The following is a 20,782-nucleotide window of genomic DNA, read 5'->3' on the forward strand; positions in this document are numbered from 1 at the left end:
AAGCCAACTGTCAAAAGACCAGAGTAAAAGCAGAATTGAGACACAACAAATAGTCTCCCAGACTTTTTCTTGCTTTCCAGTCGTGTTATTTTAAAATTATAATATGAAATGTTTTATTTGCATTATTACTTCAAGAGCTCTGCATGTATTTTTGTTGGCATATCTTTGCAAATGTACCCACAGGATACATTACTTCAGTTGTAAAATGGTAATTTTAGTGCTTATTGGGGAGTATCTGTTACACGTATTTATCAGTGATACATCTGGTATGCAAGTATTAATTCAACAGGTTTTCCCCCCCCCCCAAATCTGATTTTTGAAAATCATCTCCTAATATATTCTTTAATTCACATAAATGTTCTACTTGGCTTTGAGCATCTCCCAACATATTGGCTCTTTCAACACCAGTCACTTTGACATTCTCAACTGACTTGCAAAAATTGACATGCCTTGGGTAAAAGCCAGATTTAAGGCAGGAAGAGGGGAGGAGGAGGGTGTTCACCATCTGAAGAAACAAAACTGGCTTTAAAATTTGGCATCGGAGAGAACCTTAAAACACACGCAATCAAAAGCATCCCTCATTTCCCCTGGAATAATTTCTTTGTTTCTTCCCAACAAAATCATAAGCAGCTTGATGATTATCAGTATCGTCACAGTAACTCGATGCTAAGGAATTTTATAGGCAAGCCCAGAAACGCGCCTCTAATTATTTGTGCACGTCCCAAATGAACAGGTGTTTGAGGGTGGGGATGAGGAGAATAAATGCATTTTTATTATTACTTGAAAATTAAGTTCTCAAAAAATAGTGCCAAAATAATGTCCCCAGAGAAAAATGGAGTCAATCAAACTCCAGAATATATAAGTAAATAAGCTTTCTTTCAAGCCTAACCCCTTCCTGCCTTAAGCAGGTCACTTTTGAAATCCACAGTACCCGGGGCCATGTTTAATTTCTAACATCTTTAAAAAAACAAAAACACACAAACAAACACCAAAGTAAGTCTGACAAAAGTAGGTACGAATTGTATTGCATTATGCTCCCCTTCGCTCATCTTCCTATATTCACCACCATCAGAGTGAACGTTTCTGCGCAAATGTACTTACTCGATCTGGCGACCCATGCCACGCAGTCAGGAGATCCATCTAACAAGTCTGCCCTCTGCCATCACCTGACAGAGTATCTGGTCTAGAAGACATGGAAGTCCTACCACACTAAGAACACACTGGGTCATGATACAGTATTTTATTTTTTATCTGATGTCAAAGCATATTATGGAAACTTCACACATTATTGAGTTATGTGGCTTAGTGGGTACTTTGATGCCGATTAAACTCTACAAACATCTTGTGATCATCTAATACTTCAGACAGTGTGCACCTACACATTCCAATTGGGATAAACAGCTTTTAAAGAAAAATAGTGTTTTTATTGTTGAATATAGATCTAAAATGATATGGGAGAGCCTTAGTACACTGAATTGAACCATATGAAATCGCCAACATTAGACTCTTTTCGAGCTGTAAAAATGACATTCCTGTAACATTCAATCTCATATCCAGTTCCAGTACTGGAAGGACGAATCCCAGTATTGCTGTAATTCTGTATAAAGGGCACTTGCCTGCGAGGCAGAAACTTAGATTTCTGTTCTACTTTGCCACTAAACAGGCCCTCAAATATGTCACTTTACCTTCCTCGGCCTTGTTCCCTATGGACGAAAATTGAGATTAATATTTGGGGTTACTTTTCCTCTTTGCAGAAATGATGAACCAATAACTGACCCAGGAATCTAAGGTTCTAGAATTAGTCAAGGCGGCTCTGAAGATTAGAAGAGGAGATTAAAGGTGACAGGAAATAAAATTCCTATACTTTCTCTTAAAAACAACAACAAAAAAAAAAACAAAACAAAAAAACCTTTGCCTAGTTTTATTTCCTGGAAGGATTTGTTTGTAGACAAAAAATACTGATGTTTTTCCCAAGATGATGGGAACAGCTTAGGCTGTAAACAGTAGAGGGGAGAAACAGAAGAATAACAAATGAGGACAGAGTTGAAGGTCTGACTTCGTGAATACAAGGAGACCTCGTATTGTTTTCAGGGCTGAAAACAACCTGATCAAGTAATCAATTTTCCAACCTGTTACTAAGACTTCACATAGAACATAGGTCTGCTCACTTCCAGTTAAGGAATCTTAATTACAAAAAAAGCAGGACAGAAATGCTATTCCGTACTTAATCCAAATTCAGAAATCAGGGAAGACCTCAACAACTCTCAAATAAGCCCTTACGGCCCTGAATTCCTGTAACCAGGAAGACCTGTGACTCTCTATTTGTTAATGGCATACGCTTTGGCCTTCAGTCTTTTCTCAATTTTATATTCATGCGTTCCTCTAGAGGCAGAGTTGAAAAAGAAGCTAAAACAGCCTTTACAAAGATAATTAAACATGACAAGCAAAACGACACCAAAATAGTAGAGGTGAATATAAATGGAACGTTTTCCCCCAAATCTTTCTTAAATAAGAATAAAGCAGATTTGTTTTTAAAATCAAACATGTAAGTGTATGAACCACCAGCAGATGGCAGAAGGAGAGGCTGGGAAATTCTCTAACAAAAGAAGGGAGCAAGCAACTCAACATGGATTCCCAAATCACGACTTGAGAACCGCTATGGGTTTTTTTTTCCTTCTCCAGTCTTTTCTCTCACGGAGACACAGGAAATTCTCTTGCTTCATCAACATATATTCTATCATTTTGATTCAGATTCGATGACTGACGCAGTAAAGAATAAACTTGGCCCTCTACTTCTCTAAATATTTCTAGTAGATTTTCAATAAATAAAAAAATTGAAGTTAAAAAAACAAATCCTTTATCTGCTGAAAAGTAATATGTGTTAAGAAGATTATAAACCTCAAAAAGTAAATCTCTGCTGGTTTCATCTCAATGACACTGTTCACCTTCAATAGATTTTTACCCGAGTTACAGTCACACCCACAGAAGCTAGTTAGCCAAGTAAATTCACTAGAAAACATATACCCTGGTATGGAGATGCAAACGACTAAGAAACACCTGAGTCACTGTAGCTTTACAAGGAAAAACTAGATGTGTTTTTAAACAGAAGATTAATGCAGCTTTCATGTGGTGACATTAATAAAAGGAAGGACATTTTAACAGATGGCAATCTCTTATTATGTGAAGCTAAACATTCTATATCTAGAATACTATAATAGCCCCCAGACATAACCCCGAGCATATCAATGAATGGCCCATTGCAAGAGTCACCAAAAGAATGCCTTATTTCATAATCCTGTTTAAAAGATTTCTATGTGAAAAATCCAACGGGACATACCAACACTATTATTATTATTATTATTATTATTATTATTATTATCATCATCATTATCATTATTTTAACTGAACAGAACATCCCCTCTATGTTACTTTACTAAGACATCAAATTCCTTCTGTTTTCTACTTACGTGCTCTAATCCTTGGGGGTTTATCAATTAAAAAATGGTTATTCTTATTGTAAAATGTGTTCCCTTAAAATGTCTTGTTCATATGAATACTTGGAAGTTTTGTTGGCTCCAGCCAATGAACTTTCTTCAAAGATGGAAATATTCTACATATGCACTGTGCCAATATGGTAGCCATTAACAAAACACACAGCTATTGCAATGTGGCCAGTGCAACTAAAGAAATGCATTTTTAATTTAATTTTAATTAATCTAAATTTAAATAACTACACATGGCTAGTAACTACCAAACCAGACAGCGTAGTTCCAGATGAGCAAATAAGTAATGAGACCTGATCAAGCTGCAGACCTGTGAGATGAACCAGTCAGAAAAGAAAGCAAACTCAGGTGAACATCCTCCCACTTTTCTCCAAGGTCATGTCTTTGGTTATTTACCCAAAGGAGCACATTCTGAGATAGGCTACCAGTGGTTTATTCTAATTCCTCCTTAGCCATTATAACAAATAATTATGACAAATTGCATTATTTAACATTTTACTTTTATATGAAGAAGGAAAGGAGGGAAATATAGACGATTTTCATCATGGTGAGATGTCAAAATACAGGAATAAGTCCAAAAGTGACTGAAGTCACTCCCCGATATGCTCCCCCAGCTATACAATCTTCCATAATTAAAAGTACCTTAGTTTTAAAAACACAAATAAGTTTCACATTTATTTCACTTGAAATTATTTTTGGAGATGACGAATCCCTTTGTTATTTGTAAGTTTTATAAGTCACACTGGAATTCTACTCCAGTTTTTGGAATACAACAAATACACTCAATTAAAGCAATGGTACTACAGGGTAGCATACAATTATATCCAAAAGGAGAATAAACTTGCTTCTTTTCTAGAATTTCTTCCCAGCATAAGATGGTTCCCAAAATTGTGTCAAGAATGTAAGGTCCACGGAAGCAGGGGTTTATCGTTATTATGGCAGTCCCCGCACATAACACGTATAAGCCACAGGTATTTGTTTGAATGGAATCAGTGAACCTAACCACAAAACTTGGATTAACACATATATTTAAGTTAATAGTGAGATACATTGGAACCCACTGGTTTTCAGTGTCAACCAGAACCACTCAACAGCTTCAACGAACACTGGCAATGAACAAAATCTGCTTTCAGTTGGGCTCTACAATATGAAATGACAAGCTAATACGTTAACCCAGATAATGGGAGAATCAGAGAGAAAACCTCAGAACAGAAAAAAGGCAGTAGTAATATTAATTTAACATCACAGGTTTTCTGCTCTTAACAATCACAACTGTTAAACCATCAATAGAGCTCTAAATAATCAGCAACACCTATGTACCGTGAGCCAAGTGCAAGTCAATATGGATATAAGAAGATGAGCAAAATGAAGTCTCTAAGCTTGCAATCTTGCTGGAAAAAAAATGCCACATAATGGATCTGGGCCAGGCCATACCACGCTGTTTCCCACATACAGATCAAAACCAAGTTGGCAAAAGAGAAATTCCAAATACAGTTGCCCCTGGAATAACACGGGGGTTAGAACTACACACTCAAAAATCTGTGTATAACTTCTGACTCCCCCAAAACTTAACTACTAAAGAGGCTACTGTTGACCGGAAGCCTTACCAAAAACACACTGTCGATTAACACGTATTTTGTAGGTGTATTATATATTGTATTCTTACAATGAAGTAAGCTAGGGAAAAGAATATCCTATTAAGAAAACCATAGCATTTCCATAAATACATTTACAGCACTGTATTTGTGGAAAAGAATCGCGTGTTAAGTGGACCCACACAATTCAAGCCCGTGTTGTTCAAGGGCAAACTACAAAGGCAGTGAGCGCTGTGTAAGCTCCAAGCCTGAGAGCTCAGAAGGCTGCAATACTGAGGGAAGACATCACAGAGGAGGAAGGGTGTGAACTGAGACTGGAAGGTAGGAGAAATTTGAAATGCAACATGAGGACGGGATTTCATTTGAAGGGAAGGCAAGGTGTAAGGTTAGGTTCAAAGGGAAGGAAGTTAAGAGCTCAATACAGTTATGAGGCTCTGTTATTGGGGGTTAGTAGACCAGTTTGAACTTTGATGTCTTTTTTCTCTAAGCTGTTTAATCAATCAACAGATGGATAAAAAGTAATATACCAGAGCAAACAAACAAATTTAGTATTTATTTTTAAATCTGATTTGTAGGTATTTTAAGCTTGTAGACTTTTCTCTAGAGTGGTAATACATTTTCGGTGCCTAAAACAAATACTAAAAAAATATTGCCAAACTAGGATTAAAAGGTGAGGAATACTAAGTATGAAGAGGAAATACTAAAAATTTTTATTTAAGTATTAGGAAAAATTACGAGATTACTGAAGTCCTTCATTCTACTCTCTCTCACCTTCACCAGTACTGAGCTAGGACCCTGGGAACAAGAGGTCCTTTGGCCGTTGACTCCCCGTCTCTAACATGGAGGAAGGCTAGACCAGAGGATCTGGAGGATCTCCAGCAGGGATAAAATATTGGGACTCTAGCACAATAGAGCTCCAGGAAAAGATAGAGGGAAAATGCAGAAAGGAGGAGACGAAATGAAGAACGGGTCCTGTAATAGGCTTTTGGAGAAAAGGCCTTCCTGAGTTGTCTACACCTCTCTTAGGGTTTGGTTTAAAAGGTGGGGGCGGAGGGAACAGGTCGGTGTGCTTCTCCCCAGAACAGTGGCAGCTTGAAGGGTACCCAGAGTGGAGGGCTCTGCCACTGGTGCGCTCCTCTGATGACCTACAGTCTACATTTTTCTTCTTCCCATTCTGTTACAGAACACATGTGCTCCCCCTGGATTTTCCTTACCATTCGTTTTAAAATGACCTCCCCCATACCTGTTTTTTTTGGTCAGAGTTTCTATCGAAAACTAGGGAAAAAAGGGCACTAAAGGCAGGCTTTGTTTTTTTTCCAAAGAACATGCCAGCCAACGGGGTGTATCCACGGATCTTTGGATTTGTGGCACTCTAATGCCTCCTTAGAACTGTAAACCACATGAACTGATAATGTATACTATGCACTTCTGTCCACCCACCTTTCGGAAGTAAAAGTTAAACAAAGCTAAACATGATTTTGGTAACCAAATGCTATTACAGCCAAACAAGTAAGCCCTGAGAATTGACCCCAGGAAAAGTTGTACCGAACAAGGGAGGTATTTTTAAATCTTTGTCTTGGCTTTCTGCATATCCATTCACTCCACGGGATGTTTAGGCAGCAGCCCTGGAGCAGGATGGAGAGGTGGTCACTACACATTCCAAGGAGGAGAACCAAGGACAGAAGTCTGGCGGAGTGCGACGCGTGCGGCTGTGGAGGAGGAGAAAGAAGGGAAACCGCAGCCCCGCTCACAGGAGGAGGGTCAGCAGAGCGCCTCTGGGGAAACCACAGGAAGAGGGCCAAAGAAGGAAGAAGAGGCCAACTGAGGCAGCTGCCACAAAGAGGCAAATAAAGCGAGAGGACCGATGGGGACCTTAGCAAGAGGGGCAGTGTGGGGACAGAGGTGGGACAGATGAGAGGAGAGGGGCAGCGAGGAGGCAGGTAGGGGAGCAGAGACCTCACTGGTTCTTAGGACATTCAAGGAAGAGGACGGGCCTTGGGGCTGATCTCCCAGCTTCCAATCCCACTTCTGGTATTCATTATCCGTGTCAATTTCTATTTCCTCCCCCAATACTGAGAATAACAACAGTCCCTGACCCACAGGGAGTGGATTAAATAACAATCTTGCTTCTTTAGGATTCTTGACTTAGCTGTCCACAACAAACGAGAAGGCGAGAGATATTCATGACTGTGAAATTTTAAAGTCATTTATTTAGATTTTGAGAAGATCTCTTAAGAAATTCATGGAAAAGTTATGATTATCTAGTCTTCCTTTTTAATCTTTTTAATGACCCAGGAATATTTTACTCACTCCCCTTTTTTACTTCTCTACCATAAATTTCTCTGTAGAACTCAGCAGCAGCAAATTTTTAGCCTTTTCTATGTTTAATAGTATAATTTTATATATATTTCCTTAGCTGATTTATCATCTCATTATTACTAACAGCTTTACTTAGTCCATTGACGACACAGAAGGCACGCTTATCTTGTAAAAAAGAACTAACCCGTGTTGGCTTGTGCCTGCAACTCCTGATTTATTATTCTACAGAATTATACATTTCTTAATATGTTCAAGTCTTGATCAGAACCAAAGTCAAGATCAGTGGTCTACAGTTTGTAGAACTTTCCTTTCCTAATATATTCTCTCATTTTTTTATTTTGAGGCACCTCTTCTATTCACTGCAATTGTTTTTATAAGTGCACAGGATTTTAAATTAATTAAACATAGAAACAAACTCCAGAAAATCAAAGTTGCCTTAATTCAGAGGAAAAAATTAGAACCACTGGAAAACAGCTGAAGTGTATACTGAGATATAGTTATTAGCATTTCAAATTCTAAGTTACTTTTGACTGAGATAAGCCTAATAAAACGACGAATCAGGATTTGAGAAATTAAGATTTGAGAAGTGTAAGGAAGAGCACAGCTCTCTCTCCTTAGATTAGCTTGGAAAAAATTAATCTCAAAACAGCACCAACAGTCATGATAGTTTGAAATGAATGCAAAGTTGGTTTTCCTGGGCTGCAGGAACAATCACACCCAAAAATAGGCTGCTTGTACTGCTGGGTCCCAGCGTGTTTAAGTTATTTTCCAGTGAGACTGACAAATGCAGGCTTCAATCGTTAAGTAAATATGAAGCTTGCAGGTTTCAGCTGGACTTAGAAGAAGAAGCATCCAAGAAGTGATCAAATAGATAGTGGCGAGACAAAAACAAAAAACAGGGTGCCTGGGTGGCTCGGTTAAGCGCCCAACTCCAGCTCAGGTCGTGATCTTGCAGTTCGTGGGTTCAAGCCCTGCACGAGGCTCTCTCTGTTGTCAGGGTGTCAGGGTGGAGCCTGCTTCGTATCCTCTGTCCCTCTCTCTCTCTGCCCCTGCTACGCTGGTTCTCTCTCTCTCTCTCAAAAATAAATAAACTTAAAAAAAAAAAAAAAGAGGTGAAGAAAGAGCAAAGGTTCTTATTAAAGAGCAGCACCAAAAGGATCAGAGACCTCCATGGGGGTAGACACACATTCTGGCATCCTACTCATTTGCCAAGATGATGCCAACAATGTACTAGCAGGGAGTCAGATATCGGAGTTATTTTTCCCAGTGCATAAAAACAGGAAAAAAAGGCCAATTGTGAATAAGTGTTCAGAAACTTGACCAATACTGAACACCGAGACATTTTAAGAAACAAGATAAAAATGTATTTGCTGACTGGCAGATAATGAAGTGGTAAAAAAAAAAAAAATCAAATTTCTCATATTTTAGTTAGATGGATAAACACTTTTTGGTACAGACATGCAAAAGTGAAAAGCTTCGAATTCTTTGAAAAATCACTGAATTACCGGGGAACAATTTCCAACTATGGTTTCTACAAATTGAATTAAGACTACAAAAGCAAGCTGCTAGTTTCGCCGGAAAACAAACGCAAAGCCTTACACAGCGGGGCAGACCGGGTGAGCTGCTGGTGTAAAACCGTCCCACAGTACCGCCGCCTACACAGTGAGGATGAAGGGTTATGGAGATGAGTTTACAAGAACTGACCCTACAGGTTTATTAAACATGCAATGAATATTCTGCCATGCATGCTGGGCATTAAAGAAAAAATGAAAAATTCAAACGATGACGATATGTTACATACTGCAAATAGCACTGAATTGGCTCTCTTGATAATTAAATTTTTCTTTAGTAATTTTTGGCAGATACAGAGCTAGAAAAAACACGTTGAGGTAAACTTGAGTCAGTTTACCGAATATTTAAATATTTATAAAGTCTTAACTTATCTTTTCACTTTTAATTTGTATTCATTTATGACATAAACCTCGCTCAGCTTATAACCTCAGAACGGCCGTGATTTTGGCAGTGTTACAACGTCATCCGCCAACAACTGCAGCCCGACTATTAAACTGTACTAATAAAATGCCAAGCATCCAGAATGTTAAGTAGAGAAAAATTTGGAAAAAATACAAGTAACTAATTTTTAGTTTTAAGCCAAAGATGTAGCACATACAGGAGTCAGGTAAGAGTAGTTACCCGTTCTCTTTGCTCTAAAGTTTCCACCAACTATTCTCCTAAACTTCCAACTTCCAAAGTAATTGGTGGTGTACTTCTGTATCTCTATGTGAAAATGAAGTCAGACTCCCCTAATAATGCCTCTTGCCGATTTATTTATATGGTTTAAGAATTACTAACAAATTAAAAAAAAAAAAAAAAAAAAAAGAGGGGCTCCTGGGTAGCTCAGTCGGTTAAGCGTCCGCCTCCGGCTCAGGTTGTGATCTCGCAGTCTGTGAGTTCGAGCCCCGCGTCGGGCTCTGTGCTGACAGCTCAGAGCCTGGAGCCTGTTTCGGATTCTGTGTCTCCCTCTCTCTCTGACCCTCCCCCGCTCATGCTCTGTCTCTGTCTCAAAAAAATAAATGAACGTTAAAAAACAAATTAAAAAAAAAAAAAAAAGGAATTCCTAGCCAATACACGTCCAAAAGGCAAGTCAACCTGAGAAAACACTACAGGCCTGGAAGACTGTAATTCTTCCGCCCCTCCTGTGTCTGCCCTCTCACTGTTACACACCACCTCTTTCTTTACCTTATTCTCAGCTCCTCTGCCTTCCTCACCCTGCATATCCCAAGGATCACCAGTCCCCGAGACTGAAGGATTAGTTTTACTCTTTCACTAGGCTAGCTCAGTCCACACGGTCTTTCACCTGGTCCACTCAACTGCCCTTCACTGGTCTCTGGCAAGTCCATCCTCCACAAAGTGGCCAAATTCATCTAAACTGCAAATCTAACCACTCCTTGGCTTGAAATCTTTTAACAGCTTTGCCTTTTCTATAGGATAAAATTCAAATCTTTAACCTCTTCAACCTCTGGTCTTGCTACCCAGGCAGAATTTAACTACTTTCAGTTCCCTCTGGTTTTTTTCATGGTTGTCCTGACCTGAAAATAGTTCTCGTTTCTCTTGTCCTCCTCCTTTGCCTATAAATATAATCCACTCTCAAGGGCTCAGACTCCTAGAATGCCTTCCCACTCGGCCTCGCCCACTCCCGCAACAACCCCCACCCCCCAACACTTCTAGCAGGGAGACAAGGACACCGCAGGACAACGGATCTGTTTACAGGCCTAAGCCTACCAACTGACTGTGAGCCACTTAAGGGCAGGAACGGGGATTTAATTGCGACTGGAACACAGGGGTTCAGTAAGTATTTGAAGCAGGGAAAATGAATAAATGGATTAATGAAAGTAGAGTGGTAAACCAAAACAGTACTCAGAGAACCTTCGGTCGTGGTGGTGGCACTCCCAACCTGGGGGCCATTCAGTAAATCCTGTTCCATGGCGAATTCAAACTTCAAAGTCAACTGCTACTAATGGAAACACGTGGTTTCCTGTACTATTTCTTATACTCTAGACCACAAAGAAAGAAGGTAAAGAAAATACTACCACAGTCTAATCGTAATCACAAGTGAGGGCAACTCTTAAACTGTGGGAGAGTTTAGAAACTCCGCATTTGATAATAAAAGCAAGTCCTATCCGTTCAGCCTTCCTATGCGCTTAGGGGAGCTGACGGGACCTATACAGTGAGCTACGTCAGACTACACACCTTGAGTCCAAAGGCGGTATCCTCCGAGGTCAAGACTTCAACCTGAAATCATAAGGAAAACATAATTTAGGCACTCTGAAAAACGTTCTTTGAGTCTAGCCAGACACCAGAGCACGGGCGTGGCCTGGAACCAAGAGTTTGGAGAAAACTGGGGTTCAATGTACGCCCGGAGTCAAGAAAGACGGATCTGGGATTCTCTTCAAGAGTTGGATGGGTCGAAATCCAGGTCACTGCCCTGGGCTCCAGTTTTGTAACAGGGTGAGCTCCTATTAAATTAATCTGTTTGCCATCGTGTTGACGTGGTGGTAGGAGTTTCTCAAAATGATCTGGGGAAGTTAGGAGAATCACCTTTCCCAGTTCAATCACAAGATGTTGCATATACTTTTTGATCTCTTATGGACAGTGAGGGGAAAGTTATGCTTCGTAGTGCAACCTCATCATGCTTGTGAAGCTGCTAGTGATTTCTCGCTCTGCTCACAGCGGAGTGGGCAGTCCTGAGTCTGTGGAATGCTGCAGAGCAAGGCTGCCGAGAGCAATACTCGGGAAAAGGCAGGCCGGGTCTAAGCAACAAGTTGTGAAATGATGGCAAAACTTCAAAATTGCCTGTCAGTCTTGTGCATGAGAAGACAGAGCTCATTAACATGAATTTAAAAAGCCGCATGGAACAAGACGTGTATTGATAATTACTGTTTTTTAAACATAATTATTCAGTCTGGTGTGTAAAGCTTTTAACTTTGACTACTACAAAGTACCAATATATGATGGAAAAGAGCAAGGAAGGAAGGCGATACAAATGTTTTTACGTGTCTTCGGGAGACAGTGGGGGGGGGGAGCGGTGGCACCAGACTGGCAGGTTGGCTGTGTGTTCTAAACCCTTTAAAATCAGGCCTTTGTGGTAGGTGTTGAAGTGGAAGGCACACAGGCCTATCCAATGGCTCTTGTATCAAACAAAATTGGATTCGTCCCTCGAGGGCAAGGAAAGAGAGAGAGGAAGACCACTTCGAGAAGATTGTCATCCATTAGGGGGGTCGAAAAAGAAATGAGGAACAAATTGTATTCTCCAACTGCTTCGCTGAAAGTGAGGCTCTCCCACCACCTGGCACCTGACAGAGATGGGGGGGGGGGGGGCACAAAGCAAGAGAAACACACGGTGACGAAGTGAGAAGGTGACCAGACTCGTTTCGATGAAAACCATATGTTGCCGATACCAAATGTGAAATGTTGGATCAACTATAGTACAAAATCATTATAAGACTCACTGACAGCATGTCTGTTTACGCTCTGATTTCCAAAGCTGATTGTTAGATTTAGAAGCAAGATCTTATTATAGACTTTGTTTAAGGGCATGGGGGGCAGGGGGGAGCAACGGCTATTGGCAATTTACTGGCAATTTACGTATGTTTGAATTTCCTAAGTCCTGTCTTTCACAACAGGAGATGACTAACCTCAAATATTTTTACATTAAAACTTCTAATCAACAGTGAAGACTTTTGTTAAAGGCAAAGGACAAATAACGCATTTGCTGAATCTTAACTACTGTAAAGGCTATTATATGACATTTGCTCTTAAATTATATACATAGATCATAGCTGCATACATTAATGTTAGGTATATTCACCCTCGATGTGATATTTTAATATACATACAATTACTTTCAAAATGTATTAGAAGTTTAAATCTACAAAAAAAAAAAAATCCCCAAGTGAGTTCTGCATTTGCTTAACATATTATAAAAAGCCAAAGTAGCAAGAAAATTCAATAGCAAATAGAAATCTATTTAAAGCTATGGCTTCAATGTATTTGACAACTTGAGATATCAGCAAAGCAAAGCTTTCAAGTGGAATTTAGGAACAGTCCGTGTGGCTCTGTTGGTAGACAGAGACACAGACAGAACTTGGAGTATGGAGCCAGGAGGTGGATCTCAAAAGGTCAGCCCCCTCCTCCACCCCAGATTCTGTCTCCAGGAGGGCTGAAGAGGTTCGCAATTCCTAAGTATTGACCAATTTAATTAAACCGACTCAAAAAGTGTATTTTGTTTTATTCAAAAGCACTGTGGTTTAAATACGTATGCACTCCAGCTCTCCTGAGCTGTACTTTAGATTTTCCTTTATATTTTGTTTCTGTTTCTGAGAGGCTTTATATTTCAATACCAACACAAAAACAGCTGATTTAAAAGCCATGAAATTAACTTCCATTTAATAAAAGAGAAAGATCAATGTCATACAAAGGTTTTCCTGTTGGATCTAAGAGCATTTTTACCTAAGTTGGAAGGAATCCCCCTCTAGTGGGAGTAAGGGAGTATTTCAACCTTTACAAACAATTTTCAGGTAGTAGTCATTCAACTTCACTTTCAGCAGAGATCTGCTGAGTTTTATCCTTTCGTCAGTTTAAATCTTTTCAAAACAGAAAATAAGTATTTTATATTTCACAAGCCTCAAACACCTATAATTCCTATACATATACTAGAAGTAGATATGTGTTTATCTGATGGGATTTTAATTACTAACCAACCTTTATCACCAAATTTAATGTGGCTATAAAGTAGTCACAATTTGAGGTTAAAACAGGAATGTACAACTAGAAAAAATTAGTACATCTCAGTGGAAAGACTTAATCATGTACTGGGAAGAGAGAGTGCTGACAGTTTACATCCACCTGACTCTTTAACAAAGACTTTCTGGATATTTGCTGCATGCAAGGCATGGTGCTTAGTGCTACTGTAAAAGAGAAAAAGGGACGAATTTTACTCTGGTCCTAATGCCTGAATGAAACGTATTGAAACATTCATTTAAAAACTAAATTCATATACAGAAAGGACCAAATGGAATTATCCGTGGTGTCACTTCTCTTTTTAAACTTCAGTCTGGGCCGGGCGAGGGGAATTTAAACGGGCAGTATTATAAAAACCGCCCAGAAGAAAGGTCACAGGTTTTGCCCACTGTAAAATTAGGACATATTCCCCCAATGTTCTCCTTCTCTGCACAGACGCTGTAACAAGTGCAAAGACAGAGGACCCTGCTGAGAAGCACAGCTGGCATCCCAGGGCACAGAACTTGTCAGGGGGTCCGGAGCTCCCAGGTGTGACAGGCTGGGAGCAAGCTAGCAGAGCAGAGGCTTCCTAAGTCCCAGACAAGGCCCTTTCCAGTAAATCATGCTATTTGCAATGATGCTACAATCAACTCTTTTTAACACCAGTGGCTAAAACGGTTCCGTCCGTAGGGAACTTTGAAAATCACCAGGAAACCGGCAGCAGGGCGATGCCTCTGCAGCACTCTGCACAAAAAAACCTTCCAGTGGCTTCTCTCTCCCAAGTAGCCTACTGAACCCTACCTCCACCAAAATTAAATTTTTTTTAACGTTTATTTATTTTTGAGACAGAGAGAGACACAGCATGAGAGGGGGAGGGTCAGAGAGACAGGGAGACACAGAATCTGAAACAGGCTCCAGGCTCTGAGCCATCAGTACAGAGCCTGACGCGGGGCTCGAACTCACAGACTGCGAGATCATGACCTGAGCCAAAGCCGGACTCTCAACCGACTGAGCCACCCAGGCGCCCCCTACCTCCACCAAAATTAAAACAAACCACTTGAGTTTCCAGTCATTCAATAAAGAAAATCAGGAAAACGTGAATTTATGAATTCGGAAGTGAAACAGGTTGCACTTTTCTTTCTTGAACCACTTCTGAAGTCCCTTCTACTTTCACCTCTAAAGCAGAGAATACAAAAATCCAGCAGTGTTTCCATTAAAATAAAACTATGCAAAACGTATGTCCCGTTTTAATAAAAACTTTTTTCCCTAAAGTCAGGATCACGCTGTCACAAAAAGAAGAGACAGTGATGCTTTCATTGTATATAAAGAATCTTATTCATAATCAAAAGGATGCAAATCCAAACTCCTAACGTTATTCCATTTTTCTCACTAAAGATTACCAAGATTAAAAAGGTTGGTTAATTACAATACTGACAAAGGTGTGGGAAATCACATCATAGCCTTGCACTGATTATGAGAACATATGTTGGAATAAAGTGCATTTTAACAGTATCCATCAAAATGTGTATGCATGTGATTAAGTGTTAAACCAATAATTCTGATACTCAAGTGCAAAAATATTTACCAAATGGTTTATCTGAGTTGTTTGCAACAGTAAAAAGCTGAAATTATCACACTGCCAAGCAATGGAATGCTATACTGCTATTAAAAAGGAGGTACATCTATGTGTGCAGGTAAGATCTCTATGATATTACACATTAAGTGAAAAGAACCAGAACCGTGTGCACAGTATGCTAACATCTGTATTTTTTTTTTTAAGTGGGGTGGGTTATACACTTGATTCACTTAGACCCCTTCTGGATATGTAAGAAACACATCAGTGATTACCTCAAGGGAGAGACCTCATTTTTCGCTGTAGTTTGTCTTACAATGTTAAGAATTCTTTTTGCCACGTGCATGTGTTCCTTGTTTAATTAAAAGTAGTTAACAGAATAAGCCCATAACATAAAAACTGTCCAATGTCCATAATAATCACAGAAATGTAAGTAAATGTCATAATCTATTTGCTAGAGAACCTATCTTTATGGTCTCATGTGTGATCAAATGTTATAAAGTATGTGTACTATGCCATTATTTGAAAAAAATGAGAAATTAGGGGAAAATGTACAAAAATATGGGATGGTGGTTAAATGAAGTGGGGTATTTCATACGACAGACCGTTACATACTCATAAAAAACTCACTTTTCATGAAGTATTTTATAACATAAGAGAACACTTACAACACGTTAACTTTTAAAAGTAGGATTAAAAACAGAAATTTGACATTATAAATATCCAAGTCTATCCATTTGTTTTCTTCATGCTTTCTAGAATGTGTGCCCGTGCTGGAAAAGGTCTTCCCCACCCCAGGATTTTTTACATATTCATTCATGTTTTCTTTTAATATGTTTGACTTTCATTTTTTACATTTAAATATTTGATCCATCTATAATTTATTTTGAAATAACAAGGGGAAGAGGTGACTCAGTTTTAATTTTCCATTTGAATAACTATGGTGCAGAATAATCCATTATGTTCTCTAGTGATCAGAGATACCATATCTTTACCATAATTAAACACTAAAATGATATAAATTTTGCCTCTGGTTCCAGGTAGGGATGGGAAGAGCAAAATTACCTGTGAGGTATTCAACCTAAAGGGAGATGGGAGTTGAGGGGAGGAGAATGGTAATAATCAACAAGAACGTGATCGAATTTGCAGTCACAGTATCTGTCCACAAGTAATTCATTAAGAATTCAGATGCTCTTGAAAAAAATAATGTTTGCCTAGAATGGTGTGCCTGCTTCGGTTGGGCCAGAAAGAGCAACATACCATTAAGGAGAAGCAGACATTAACAAATAAACTGCCCTCCAAAACCATGTCCCCAGACTGATGACCACTGCAAGTACGGGACAAGCCCCTCCCTCCGCCTCGCCTCTGTCCGTCACATTCACAGATACATAGCAGCTAACACTGGGTTGCAAAGTTTTTATTTTGGCAAGCAAAGAAGGTGTTTTTGTCTTTTTCTTTCTTTATTATTATTGCTTGTTATTCCTACTTTTACTTTCACTATTATCTTACCTTTTTGTAATCCATTGAAAAAAACGAACACTTAAAAAAAAACACGCAAAACCTTGCCAGCCTTCTCCTCTTATTAATTCTCCTCATTCTCCTTATTAGCATGTGCAGGCCACATGACAGCTCAAGGACACGGCTTGCTGAAACCGCTCAGTGTTTGGTTAGCTGGTAAGAGAACGCACAGTGACGCCTTCTACTGCTCAGTGCTGCTGAGTAGAAGCACCATTCTCCGAATGTATTCAAAATTAACTAAAAACCTATCTCTGGTTAGGGAACCAGTAAATATTAATAGCGATGCTAAATTTCATCTGGGCAGCCAAAGAGCATTTCTGTTATACCCAATATAGCGTAATACGATCTCAAGACAAACAATGGATTGGATATAATTATGCTTTTGACTACAAGTGCTATGCTCACATTATCTTCTCTACTGGGGTGTTAGCTGTGTCTTCGTATCCTAGGCTATTAAATTTAAACCAAAGTTGTCACCATTATGGTCACACTCCTCTTTCTAATTAGGTTCTCTGAGTGAGGATACCTTCACTTAAGATTTGCAAAGCAATCACAAACTCATGAATGGCTCAGAGAGAAAAAGACCTTGAGTGTGGAACAGAGTGTGTACAAATAGCCACCACTATGCAATGTGACCTTACAGGCCCTTCCACCGAAAGGTGGGATCGATTTCTCCACTCCTTTAAGCGGGGCTGGGCATGTGATTTGCTTGGATCGACAGAACGTGGCTACAGAATCATACTGTACCACTTCCAAGTCTAAGACTCAAAAGGCAAAGCATACTTATAATCACTCTCTTGAAAGTCAACCAGCTACCATGAGAACAAGCTCAGACTAGTTTGTTGGAGGACACAATGGTTCTGTTACCACATCACCCTAGCCAAGAGCCAGTCATCTCCAAGGAGCAGAGCCACTTAGCTGATCAGGAGCTGACTTAAGAAGGGAGAGCGAGCTCAGCAGAAACCAGGACAATTCAGGCTCAGACCAATTTGTCAAACTGTAGGATAGTGAGCTAAATAAATGGGGGCCTTTCCAAGCACTGAGTTAGGGGTTGGTCTGTTGCACAGGAAAAGCTACCTAGCGCACTGTAGGACTCTACACCACGGAGCTCTAGGTGTCCTACATCTGCTGGCAGAGTTCCCGGCAAGAACGCTACGACAGTAAAGGCAATTCTGAGAGCTGTTACGTATCTATGTAGCTACGTCCGCCTCCGTCTCCACTCCCAATTTGAAACTGTCCAAGACCATAAAATTTGCTCTGAATTCTTTCCTGAGCAGTAGGGCTCCGGCTTTGTCTCACTGAGCTCCAATCCCACCTCTGTCCCTCCAGGCACAATGTTTCAGCGACACCAGCTGCCTTTCTGTTCCTAAGAATGACCCTTTCTTACATCGGGGCCTCTGTACTTGCTGCTCCCTCCTCCTGGAACACTCCTTTTCAGATCTTCCCATCTCTGGTCCCAGGCATAACACTCCCACTTTGGTTCAAAGGTCACATCCTTAGATAGCCTCTCTTCCTCTCCTGCGTTACCACCTGCAATTTGATTGCCCATCCCTTTACTAATGTAAACGTCACAAAAGCAGGGACGTCCTGTCTCATTCACCGCTGTATGTTTCCTACCTAGAGAGTGCCTGGCACAGAGTAGAAGCTCAAGAAGTACTGCTGTTTCTTTTCCCCAGTAAATAAACATGAATGGTTTGAAAACTAGAACGCCACAAGGGGGCGCCTGGGTGGCTCTATCTGGTCAGTGTCTGACTCTTGATTTCAGCTCAGGTCATGATCTCACAGCTTCACGAGTTCGAGCCCCCGTGTCTGGCTCTGCACCGATAGTGTGGCGCCTGCTTAGGATTCTCTCTCTCCCTCTCTCTGCCCCTCCCCTGCTCCTGCTTTCTGTCTCCCAAAATATATAAATAAACTTAAAAAAATATTTAAGCATTTATTTTTTTTAAAAAAACTGTAACAACACTGGGGCACCTGGGTGGCTCAGTAAGTTGAGCGTCTGACTTCGGCTCAGGTCATGACCTCGCAGTCCGTGGGTTTGAACCCCGCATTGGGGTCTGTGCTGACGGCTCAGAGCCTGGAGCCCGCTTCGGATTCTGTGTCTCCCTCTCTCTCTGCTCCTCCCCTGCTTGTGCTCTCTCTCTTATAAATAAATTTTTAAAAAAATTTTAAATACCCAGTTTTACTATATTTGATGATGATACATATGCATTTCTTTGATGCATTTGTCTCTCCAGCCGATAGCAAATTTTAAATTCCTTTTAAAAATCCGTTTTTTAAAATTGATGGCAATGAAGGCTGTCGCTCAAAGATAAGCCTCTTTTCTCCCTATTCGTGACTTAAAACATAATGATTCTCTTAGAATTGTACTGGGCTAAGAAATGACGATAGTAAATATTTTACAAAGAATGCATACAGTTCACAAACTTTCCAAGTTTAATTTTTAAAAGTAAATTTTGGCTTTGCATTTAGGCTGGTTGACCACAATCACAGCAGACGGTTAAGAATGTTCTACCCACAGTGCAGGTCATACTGTGAAGAAGACCGCCAGGTGCCAATTCTACTGACGGATACTGGCACTTGGCAGGTTTCACTGGTCACAGCACTACCCCTACTCCAGAGAGGACTCTTTCACACAAAGTGCAAGTGTAACATTGGTTATATGACCAACATATTTGTAGATTTGGGGGCACTCGGAAAGCTATACCTAAAAACATCACGTGTATAAAGCTAATCAATTCTATACTCCCAGTGTTTATCAAGAAATGCGGGCTATGGAGTCATGAACATCTTAATCAATGCATAGGTATGTATTCAAGACTTCATCTGGCTTTCCTAATACAACACACATGTATACAAATAATGCACATTTGTACACAAAACTTTTGAAAATGATCATACTTTTAATAAAAGCAGTGCTTTCATATTCACCTTTAGATCTCTCTGTAAATCATATTTTATTAAAGTAGAAAATACATGTACAGTAAAATGTTAACTACTCATTAAGTTATCATTTCTATGTGCTTGCCTTATCTGTATACTTCAAGTTAACACCTACTTCTTAGTAAGATTTCCCATATTTGTTCATAACTTCTAGGAGGGTTGATGAAGGAAAATACAAAAGCTACAGGTGTCCAGGCAGTTCAGATGTTAAGAACTTTTGAACAAGTGGTAGTTTATCTAAACTTTATAAAAACTGAGATAGTACTATTATCTCGTCTCCCATTGTATCACATTCATTGTGAACTGTCATATTCAATGCCATTTTAAGCAACACTTCCCTGTTTACCCAAGTATATACTCATTCATATATAAATTGATACAAAAAATTTATCAAATTTACTATACTGTACTTATACTACGATACAATTTGATGCATTCAAGTGCTCTAAAACCATAAGCCAAAAACACAAATTCTTTTTTTCTAATTTTATTTACCTTTCATAAAGAGGAAAGTTTTATATTTTGAAAACAACCAGATAAACCTACTAAGGTAATAAAATTGGGAATTTGGCGAACGTAGTATTTGGCCATAGGTAACCCCCTATCTCAGTCCTACCCACTGTTAAGATCATCTCAGAAAAGCAAGTTGAAAGTTGTTATAAAATCAGTATGTGGAAGAGGTCCTGAGGACAGGCTGTGGGGACCCACAGGAAAGGCCATGTGCAAGTGTCAGCGTGTCTAAGGGGAAGGGGTGCAACAAAGAGGACTTAAGGTGTTTTAAAAACAAAAATATTTTTAGATTAACAAATTAAATTTCCATGACTGCCCCCAAATAGCTGTTTGTACATTACTAATTTGATTACGGATCACTGGTTTCTTTTTTCTGCTGCCCTCTCCCCCTGTCCACATGTCCCTGCCACCCCCTCCCCCCACCCCCCCGAACTCGGTCACCAAGGTCTGCGTGTAAGAAAAATGACAGGTAAGAAACTTCTTTTTTATCCTAAAATACTTCTACCAAAATACACGTTGGTTTTTAAAATACTGGAATAGGGCTT

The 20,782-nt window shown here is 39.7% G+C and overlaps 1 protein-coding gene across 9 annotated transcripts in view; it reads right to left on the minus strand.

Moving 5' to 3' along the window:
• Positions 1-20,782, minus strand: part of ARID1B (AT-rich interaction domain 1B) — a 450,798-nt gene that overhangs the window by 169,927 nt on the left and 260,089 nt on the right. For 6 of the 9 annotated variants that reach the window (XM_047102157.1, XM_047102156.1, XM_047102159.1 and 3 more), the window contains one exon: positions 11,168-11,209. The exons of the other annotated variants lie outside the window; for them this stretch is intronic. In XM_047102157.1, the coding sequence (XP_046958113.1) occupies positions 11,168-11,209 (42 nt within the window). The remainder of the gene's footprint in view (positions 1-11,167; positions 11,210-20,782) is intronic. 9 annotated transcript variants of the gene reach the window in all.

The sequence above is a fragment of the Lynx rufus genome, unplaced genomic scaffold (genome assembly GCF_022079265.1).
Source record: "Lynx rufus isolate CCGP_SWC_20201006 ecotype Redwood Valley unplaced genomic scaffold, mLynRuf1.p SCAF_6, whole genome shotgun sequence".
In the NCBI taxonomy this organism is placed as follows: domain Eukaryota; kingdom Metazoa; phylum Chordata; class Mammalia; order Carnivora; family Felidae; genus Lynx; species Lynx rufus.